Raw genomic sequence first — 9,617 nt, 5'->3', positions numbered from 1 at the left:
TAGTTACGTATATAATAACTTCCTTTCTCCACATGTGATTTCTCTTCTGCCGCTCATTTTCTTTCCATCACTTCGGTCCATGGCTCTATGCGTCCTCGCTACCGTTGCCCACCGACACAGGCCATGCAGGCCCCACCGTAGACCGCCGCCTCCGGTTGCACCGTTCGAGACACACGTTATTCCCGTGCTATATATCCACATATCCACAGTCAATGAATATACATAATCGATGGTAGAGATGGATGGCAAAAAAAATTTGTTGGTTTATGACTTTGGTTGCTATATATCTACATATCCATAATCAATGAAGATATATAATCTTTAGCTCTCTTTTTTCTTTTCTTTAACACCTCTGATTTAATTCTGCTCTCTTTCACAATTTAGTAGCCGTCCACTCTTTCTACCCTGCAAATGTGTTGGATGCTCAATTTACTAGGTATGTAAATTGTTATTTTAATTCTTAATTGGATGATTATTTTGTTCGATTCAGTTTAAGTATATACAATTGACAAATATTGGATAGTCATTTCACTAGGTAGCCAAATGATTATTTTAATAACTAAGTGGATAGTTGTTTGATGACGATCCCGCGATGATAATGGAGGAAGGGGGCTACAAAAGTGACTGCCGAGTGGGGAGGAAGAGTGATTTGGAAAGTGAAAACGGTTTATAATTTAATATTTAGATGATTATTTTTGAAATAATTGAATGAAAATTTTTAGATTTAAGATAATTTATGGAGTAATTTTCATTTTTTATTTCTATTAGACTAAATAACTAGTCCATTATATATATTGTCAAGATTTTTCATTGTGTCCCAAACAAATTTGATATCTAAATACAACAAACCTTTGCATCATTCAAGGGATCCATAATATGAATCACACACTAACACCGGATTACATAGCATATGCATGAGATTATGTTAAACCATACCAAAGCATTATAGATATTCCATCCATGATTCACGGGTCTACATACATACATGTGGTGCACAATTATTGGTCCATATCATCAAACTTCAAATGATTCAAGGTAGAGAGAGCAAGGAAAAATTGCTTCTTCCGGTCTTCCCATGCCAGTACTAAACAATATCGCTCGATTGATTCACCATGCAAAAACAGTTATCATTAAATTTTTCTGTTATAATATAAATATCATGTATGGCCGAAACTATTGCAAATTAATTAATTTGTTATCTGTGTATATAGATCACATCAATCAAATTTTAAAGAATTGGATTTAATACATGAATTTAAACAGATTACGGCACAAGGCAAAGCACATATAATAACTACTGAAAATGAGAATTGCAAAAGAAAAGGAATGAAATAGCTAAAATGCCACGCAATTAGAGATGCAGATTGCAGAGGCAGAGCATGTAGGTTACGTCCAAAAACCGAGTTAATAATATTGACAGTCGTGTTAGATTGGTACTATAGTCTTAGACTAGAATTATTATTATGACAGGGAAGAGAGGACTGAGGAGATCCTCAATAAGGGGATAAAAAAAACCCAATTACTCATAAGATGATAATAAGAGAGCATCTTTCTTAAGGCAAAGAAATTACCATTAGCATTTGGTGAAAACATGGGGTAAGAATATTTAATAATTTTTTGACATTATAAAAAATAATAAAAAGATATTCTCATCTTATTATTATTCTTCTTTATAATAATTAAAATTGAAAAGAGGGAAAATGAAATAGAAGGTGTGAGGTGGCAGATTGAAAGGGAGGATGGAAAGTGGGACCCATGTCACGAGTGTAAGACGTGGAAAGCTTAGGAGGGAATGGATTAATGCAACTTTTTTAGGAGAAAAAATAGAAGGGGCGGTGCCCAATTGGCATAGCCTGCACACTCATGGGAACCAAAAGCCCTTTTCTTTTCTGTGTTTATGCCAACTGTGATGTCCATCTGGGCCCACATCAAATTGGACGGTAGTGATCGCACTTCCTCATTGGGCCCTACATTAGCCACCGCCCCATCCTCCCTTGATGTTGTTGCCTTTTCATTTTAGTACTTACTAGCATCAATTCTATTACACCTTAGGACAAACGAGAAACAAAAGAGCTTCATTTTCTTGACTCAAGAGCAGTTAAATGGGATTTTTCACATTTTACGGTCACAAAGGGAAGGATTATGTCTGCTACTTCATAATATATGGCAGTGGTGGTGGTACACTAGCTCAACTGCTATGTATTATTGGTACATAGACAAAAACCCCACTGCACCCATTAAATTATTTGATGGCAATGCCTGATTTTGTAGGTATCTTGTACTAATAATCTGCACTGCTGAATTAATTCGTTACAACCATTTTCAATTTAGTTTCCTTTAAATATATAATACATGATGCGCCTCATCTTTGCTGTTTTTGTCTATTAAAAAACCGTTACTTATATATTAAAATCATGGATAGATTCCAATTACGTGAAATTTTGTTTTATTTTATAGTGGTTAAGAATTATTTGATAGAGTCAATCATACAACAATACTTAAAAAATATTTAAAGTGCAGTAATTCACCAAAATAAAAAATACAAATACTAAAAAAAGTATATTGAATAAAACACTCATTTTAACCAATTTATCGACCACCGTATTTTTCCAGAATTTTTCTTGTATTTCTGTAAATAACTACTAATATTTAACCTTTTACTAGCAGCTAAATAGTTTTTCTCTTTAAATTCTACTCAAAATAATCTTACAAATTCTGGAAAAAATTAATCATGGGAAACAAAAATATTTTACAACTAGACATTGTGATACCATTTGATTTGTGTCAGCATGATGAGGTTTCTGATTGAAAAAGATTCTGCCAAGTGGTCACTCTTTGTATTAATTCCTTTATTATTCAAAACTTTAGGCCCTCTATATATTACCCCATAGCTTCATCAACTCTTCACCACACTCACACTCACAATAAGCTCTCTTGCTTTCTTCTTCATACACTTCCCAACCCATTCAATTCTTCCACGTTCTCTCTTTTCTGCATTCCTAATGGCCAGTGTTGAGGTAACTAAATCTGTGCTTCTTCAACATTGCACTGAGTCATTAGTCCATTTGAAGTTTACTAATTTAGTAGCCTTTTTATTATATGATTATGATGATAGAAACGAAAACGTTTATGTTACTAGTAAATTATTTCTGTATCTCCATGATTTTCTTGCTGTGATTTATTGTCGATCAACAAATCAGAACTTATTGAATGTGTACTTAAGAAGTATGTCTACTCTATTGCAATAACTCTCATTTTCTCAATTGCTCCTTTTCTGTGTCATTTGCTTTTGATCATAAACAAACCAATAACTATTGCATGGAATGTCTCCACAACCATGTTGATCATTCAAGCAACATTTTCCCGAAGATCAACCTTTTTTCTTTGTCTCAAACCCTTGTTAAGCCTTGATTTTCACAATGCTTAGTTCAAATGAATTTGATGCTGCAGATTGCACAGCAAGTACCTACAAATGTGACAGAAACCGAAGCAGTTGAGGCAACCAAGGCAGAGGAAACAACCACAGAACAAGCAGCTACCGAGGCTCCAGCACCAGAACAACCAGCCACCGAAGAAGCAAAGGAAGAAACCATTATTGAAGAAGCAAAAGATGCAGTACCAGAACCAGAAGCAACAACAGAAGCCCCTGTTGCTCAAGAAACTGAAGCTCCAGTTGAAGAAGAGACTAAGGAGGTGACAGAGGAAGGAAAGGCTGAGGCAGAGGAGGCGGCGACACCAGCCGAAAAGATAGAAGAAAAACCAGAAGAAGTGAAAGAAGAGCAACCAGCAGCAGAGGAAACTGTTGTGACAGAGGAATCAGCACCAGTGGAGGAAGATAAGCCAACTGAGGAGAACAAACCATCTGAAACCGTCGCTGATGCCGCCCCCGTCGAAGTTCCAGTTGAGAAGACCGAAGCTTAGATAAATGGAGATTGGAAAGTTGGGAATATGAGTTCTACCTTTTTGCATGCCTAAAGTTGAAACCCTTTTCTTTGTTATTATTAATATTTTTTTTTTTCCGTTTAGTTTATATCTGTTATTGATGTTATATTCTGAAGCAAGTATTTGGTTATGAGAGATATATAGCAGTCTTTATGTAAGCACTAAGCAGTAAGCACTACACTTACGGCTCCACATTAGGATCATGCCGAGTAGAGTGCTGAAAATATAAGGGAATTTTATTGGTAATGTATGGGGATGATGGTTTGATTCCAGGAGGGATCAGATCAACTAGTTTGGTTTCATCTTTTGGTTTGAATAAAATTATATTTTCAATACTCTGAATTTTGTGATCATGTTATGTTTTATCTCTTGTAGCTTTGCCTTATGCTACAATATCTCAATTTACATATCTTAATGAATTAATATCATATCTCTAAATATGAACCAGTAAACTACTTTATGTGTTAAGATATGATGTTGCCCTGAAGAGTTTCTGCATCCAAGGTAACATCACAGCGTGTTAAAGGGAGGTGACCATAAACAAACCAAGGCTGACTTCTTGTGCTGGAAGTGGTTATGGTTGTTTAACACAGGTGGCAGTTGCCACAGTCCTTCAAAAGTAAAAGATCAAGATCCATTCATGTTTATTTATCTTGAACTCTACGTTCTAAATCTCAACAAAGAAGAGAACAAATTGCTCTGAGCACGATTTTCATAAACGCAAACTTACAAGTTACAAGTACATACTTCCCAAGTACATGTACATAGAAGCTAGCTATTCCCTATAACGATAGAACATATAATCTTTAATCCTATTTTATTGATACTTCTTTTATATCAACACTTTACTAAGATCAATGAGAAAAAGAACTAGTGAACCTTCTCCCAATATCCATTTAGGTAATAGATGGAATACTCCTATAATCTATCTGTACACATGCTGAATAACGATATATCTCTATGTGCAGTGAAACCAACTTGTATCCAAATTGCAGGTATGTTCATTCACCAAGTACCAAAACTGCAGCCAATGTGTTCTTGAGTGACGACTTTAAGACGATCTTGCATTATGGCCATCGATGAATAGGCAGGTAGGCACAGCCGGTAAAAACATGTGTGAGATGTCGGAAGGTGATCCTCATGTTCAGGGGACCTGTAAATGGAGAGACTCGAAGCCAAACCAGGGAAGCCTTCAACTGGTAAATATTTCACAGACGTCCAGAAGAACAGAAGTACCCTTCTCTTTTCGCCTGTCATCCTCCCAAGAATCTGCCAAAGTTTTAAACAGAATGTAACATTTATAACAATTTGAAAAGTATGGGAAGGGGGACAGCATCTCTATGCAAATGCTATGTTGCAAGACTTTGTTCATGAGATATGCTGCCCGTCCACTTTTGATTTCAATAAATAGAATAGAGACTAGAAGTTGATAGTCAGATTTCTCAACATAAAGGAGAAATTCTATGCTACTAGAATTTCTGGAACATCTGCAATACACTAGTACACTTTATGGCTCTATAATGCAGCTGTAATAGGTAACTTAAAAAATGTTAGATAACAAGATGCTATTACATTAAGGGCTCGAATTGATAGTATTCATATATACACAATTTTTTTAGTTGGTTATAGAGAATTAAAATATGCTGCATGATGAAAGAATAGTGTCATTGAATACAAGGTATCACAAGTATGATTTCGGGCTTCAGTACTAAATATATATTAGTTTTTGTAGGAATAAATGAACTTAAGAGATATTGGTAAATTATACTTAGCACATGAAGATTGAACACTGGAGGCAAAGTGATAATTTAGTCCCAACACAAAAAGGAATATAGCATGACTCCGTTGAAGAATGGGAAAGAACAATAGGCAAAAATAGGCAAAAACATTTCCCAAGTTGCAACAGGGAATAAAACTCTTTTGCTTGTGGCAAAAATGGAACAAGACAAGCATTAGAGGATTATGTAGCAAGTACTTGTTACCCAATAAAAACATTCCTGCCTCTAAAAACCAGGAAAACTCCATTACTGTATTCTATATATGAAGGGAAAATATAATAGCCCAAGAAGAGAAAGATATATACAAACATTGACATTGTAGTTCACTAAAAGCATCATAAACATACCTCCCAAAACCAAGATATCTGAGAATCTGTCTCTTCATAGCCTTGATACTCAGTATGTGCTTTCCAGTCCTCAACAGAAATGATATCTTCACTCCCATGCAGCATCCAGTCAAGATCTTTAAGGTCTAAACTTTGAAAGAATGATGACTCGAGGCTTGAGTTTGAGAGAATATCACCAAAGCCTTTGGCAAATTCTGACACCTGCTCAGATATAGATGTTACAAAATGATCCTGTATAAGAAGATCAACATAATTCTCCCTGTTCTTACTATGTACAATGACGTTCTTCCCACCGGGACACAGCTCAACCACTTCCCTGTGTCCTAACTCTTCCACCTCTCTAACAAATGTCAGTCCTAATGAATCTGAATCAATGAAACCAGGATCCATCTCCAATATTTGCTTGTAGCTACTATACAAGTGTGGATCTGCATCCCGTATATCTTCTAAAGTAATTTCATTTCCGGCTAATTGCTGGAAAAACACACGGTCAAGAACTACACCAACATGCACCCTATGCATCAAAGCCAATGCAATAACTCGACCAGAGAAGCGGAAATATTCAAGGTGCAGAGGATCTACTTTAGATGCTGCAAAAATAGAAAAAATGACAAACTAAACTTGATGACAAGAAATTTTTTAAAAATAAAATGCTCAACAATGACTCCAACAAGCAAATCTAGTGGGTATTTGATGTTTGCAGGAACAACTAAGTTACTGGAAAGCTGCAAGGGTTGGCAGGAAAGAAGGTGGCTTGAAACAGGAGTGGCATAAGTAAGAGAGTATTAGAGAAGTGCTTTGAAGGGTAGAGTGGGAGGGTTATTCAGAACCCTAGAAAGCTACTGCAAAAATTGAAACAAAAATCATCCAAACATGGCTAGAGGGTAAAAGTGGGAGTAAATTTTACCTAAATTATTTTCACGAGTAAATAAATAACAGGCCTCCTAAGGAAACAACTTTTCATCCAAAATAAAAAGAAAAAATTACACATCCAAAAATTTAAAATCACACCAATAAACTGTATGAGATAGCTACCCAAACCCTATTATGCTTCAGCAGAAATAGAAGAAACATCATTCAAAAAAATTCTTAAGATATCTATGAAAAACAGCAAAAAGGAAAAGGGCACACTTGGGTTTTTGGTCCACATAGTGTAGGCAACCATGATCACTCACCATCACAGCCTCTTGGAGTGATATTCAACTACACTAGGTTCACCCTATTATTGGGCACTATTGACAACTCTATTAACATTCTCAAGCATGATAAGGTGACCCTAAAATACCTCTGGATGGTCGAATCTTGAACTATTCAATGTGTAATAAAATATTATAAGTTATAACACACAGATAAACGATCTAACACCAAATCCACACAAAACACAACTGTATTGAAGGACACATGAATGGCACAATCGAATAAAAAAGAAGGGGAGGTCTATTTGGAAATCCAGATGAAGCATTACCAGGATTGGGGAAAAATCTTCGTTTGTCATTTGGGCATGCGACAAAAAGAGCATTTTGCGGATTGAATATTTCTTGACATACCAGAAAAAACCACTCCCTCAGTACGCCTGGCCCAGTAGCTTCCTCATTTTTGAATTCCATAAATAGGCCCCCACGTAGAGACTCTGGTTCCACACGTCCTATGTATTCGAAAGATTCAGCCAATAACTGAGACCTATCAATGAGCATCTCATGCAACTCCTCATAGTCATCTTTTACCTCTGGCAGCATCAGCAATGCCAAATGCCTTCTTGATTCAAAATTCGTCACACACTTGCGTTCAAGAATCCAATGATGTTCATCATTCCTCTTTGCATACCTAACAATCAGTTGACACACTGCACTTCTTTGACGCGTTAAAACATTCCAAAGTTCCTCTTCAGCACCATCATAAAGCTTAGAGATTTGATGTAATTCCTTCAAAATAGAAAGATACTGAGACCACGCATTATAAGGAGTATCCCATTCTGTTATCTCCTGGTCTGCTAAGCTGCTATCCACTTTTTTAAGGCATTCGTCCATCTTGCTCAGCAACTCAATGTATAAAAAATGAAGGTTTTCAATCTCTTCTGTGAGCATGGCATCGGTGTGGCGCTCCTCATCCGTTGCAGAAACCATGAGTGATTGTTGCACACTGATTCCAGATCTCAACGGGACCAAGAATGCCCTAAGATCTCTAACATCGCTGTACAAGTGCCCAGCATAGGTTGGGGATTCCAAACTCAAATCCAAATCACTCAACAAGCTATTGGCAAGCTCACGGACAAATGGGAATATATCTTGAACCAAAATCAACCCTTTAACATCCTCCTTAGTAGTACCACAGCACACACAATCAGTTTCCAACAAGGACCCCAAAGTACTCCGGCAAAACATATACAAAGGATCATCACAGTGCAGCCTCCTAAGCAATTTGCAAAACTCCAACACCACAAGCGCGAACTGGCTATGCAATTCCTCAGACAATGTACTACGACAAGAATTCACAAAATGCCTAACAGAAGAGTCAGCACAGTCCTTATTACCTGTAAAGGGAGAAAGGTAGAGCATGACCAAAACAGCGGGTGCCGAACAAGACATGAAAATCTGGAAGTAGCCCAAAGCAGAGTCAGAGTCTCTAGGGGTCATGTTCAGGTAACTGTCAATGAGGCCCTTTACGGTCTTGAGTGCATTAGGGAGAGATTCCCCTCTGCACATTCTATACACAACGGAAATCATGTCATTCATGACCTGCCAGGCTTGCGGGTGCTCCGTGCTGCGCATCCGACCAACTAACTGGAGGCTGGCATCATTTTGAATGGAACACTCTGCAAGAGTCTGCTCAAATTGAAGCTGCTTTCCCATATAGATCAGTCTCTGTTCATGGATAGGAATTCCCTTGATGTGCTGAATTCGCTGGTGGATGGATTTGACGCTGTCTTCTGGAAAAGCGTGCATGACCATGGTGTTGCCCTCAGACATCATCCGAACGAAGAACTGCAAGTGTGGCCAAATAGACAAACTCCTTTGGGACTGGGTCTCCGAAAGAGGGCTTAGAGGGGTTCTAACTGGGGACCATGAATTCACTGCTCCTCCTTCGTCTTTTCTCATTCTGACCGACACTAAGTCGCTAATCAAATCATTGCTGTCGCTGCTGTCATCGACGAGGGAGCCGGAGTCTTCAAGTTTGCGTTTTGATGGAAGGTGGTGATCGGTGGTGGGGCCACCGTGGAAGACTCCGCCGTGGTTACGGATGAAAGACATGAAGCATGCGCCGCCGCGGGTGGTCAGCAGAGGAAGGCCATTAACAGTTGGAAAGTTGGGGTTTGTGAGCTGAGGCCAATCAAACGGTGTGCAGTCGTACAGAGAATTGAGAATTCAGAGGGTTGGGGTACTTTCTTGGGTTTATTTTTTGGTGCATTTTATTTTGTTGGGTACTTTCTTTAGTTTTATTTGGCTGCTTGCATTCTTCCTTCTCTTTTCATTGTTTTCTATTTATTATTTTTAATAAAATATTTTTATCTTCAATAAAATTTTATTATTTTCAGATTATTTTTTCTATGATT

General features: G+C 37.5%; 2 protein-coding genes across 3 annotated transcripts; one reads left to right on the top strand and one right to left on the bottom strand.

Moving 5' to 3' along the window:
- LOC107636641 (major latex allergen Hev b 5) lies at positions 2,863–4,244 on the top strand. The gene is made up of 2 exons (XM_016340141.2): positions 2,863–3,017; positions 3,451–4,244. Exons 1-2 carry the CDS (start codon positions 3,003–3,005, stop codon positions 3,919–3,921), a joined length of 486 nt encoding a protein of 161 aa, XP_016195627.1. The 5' UTR covers positions 2,863–3,002; the 3' UTR covers positions 3,922–4,244.
- On the bottom strand, positions 4,629–9,515 carry LOC107636650 (E3 ubiquitin-protein ligase UPL5). Of its 2 annotated transcripts, none has more exons than XM_016340150.2 (3): positions 7,533–9,513; positions 6,068–6,657; positions 4,629–5,211 (listed from the first exon to the last, which is right to left on the bottom strand). In XM_016340150.2, exons 1-3 carry the CDS (start codon positions 9,313–9,315, stop codon positions 4,948–4,950), a joined length of 2,637 nt encoding a protein of 878 aa, XP_016195636.1. In that variant the 5' UTR covers positions 9,316–9,513; the 3' UTR covers positions 4,629–4,947. The 2 variants fall into 2 exon arrangements, with proteins under 2 accessions (XP_016195636.1, XP_020959459.1); XM_021103800.1 differs by lacking the exon at positions 4,629–5,211 and having other exon boundaries at positions 6,098–6,268; positions 6,337–6,657; positions 7,533–9,515.

Source organism: Arachis ipaensis, chromosome B01 (assembly GCF_000816755.2).
Source record: "Arachis ipaensis cultivar K30076 chromosome B01, Araip1.1, whole genome shotgun sequence".
NCBI lineage: Eukaryota > Viridiplantae > Streptophyta > Magnoliopsida > Fabales > Fabaceae > Arachis > Arachis ipaensis.
Note: the sequence above shows the minus strand (reverse complement) of the source record. Positions and strands in the feature narration are given on the sequence as shown.

What these genes read in the sequence shown, in the direction of transcription:
- LOC107636650 (XM_016340150.2), bottom strand. Translation starts at nt 9,315, where the DNA reads ATGTCTTTCATCCGTAACCACGGCGGAGTCTTCCACGGTGGCCCCACC. An exon ending in AAGATTTTTCCCCAATCCTG is followed by an intron (nt 6,658 to 7,532) that starts GTAATGCTTCAT and finishes CTATTTTTGCAG; the next exon opens with CATCTAAAGTAGATCCTCTG. An exon ending in AGATATCTTGGTTTTGGGAG is followed by an intron (nt 5,212 to 6,067) that starts GTATGTTTATGA and finishes AAACTTTGGCAG; the next exon opens with ATTCTTGGGAGGATGACAGG.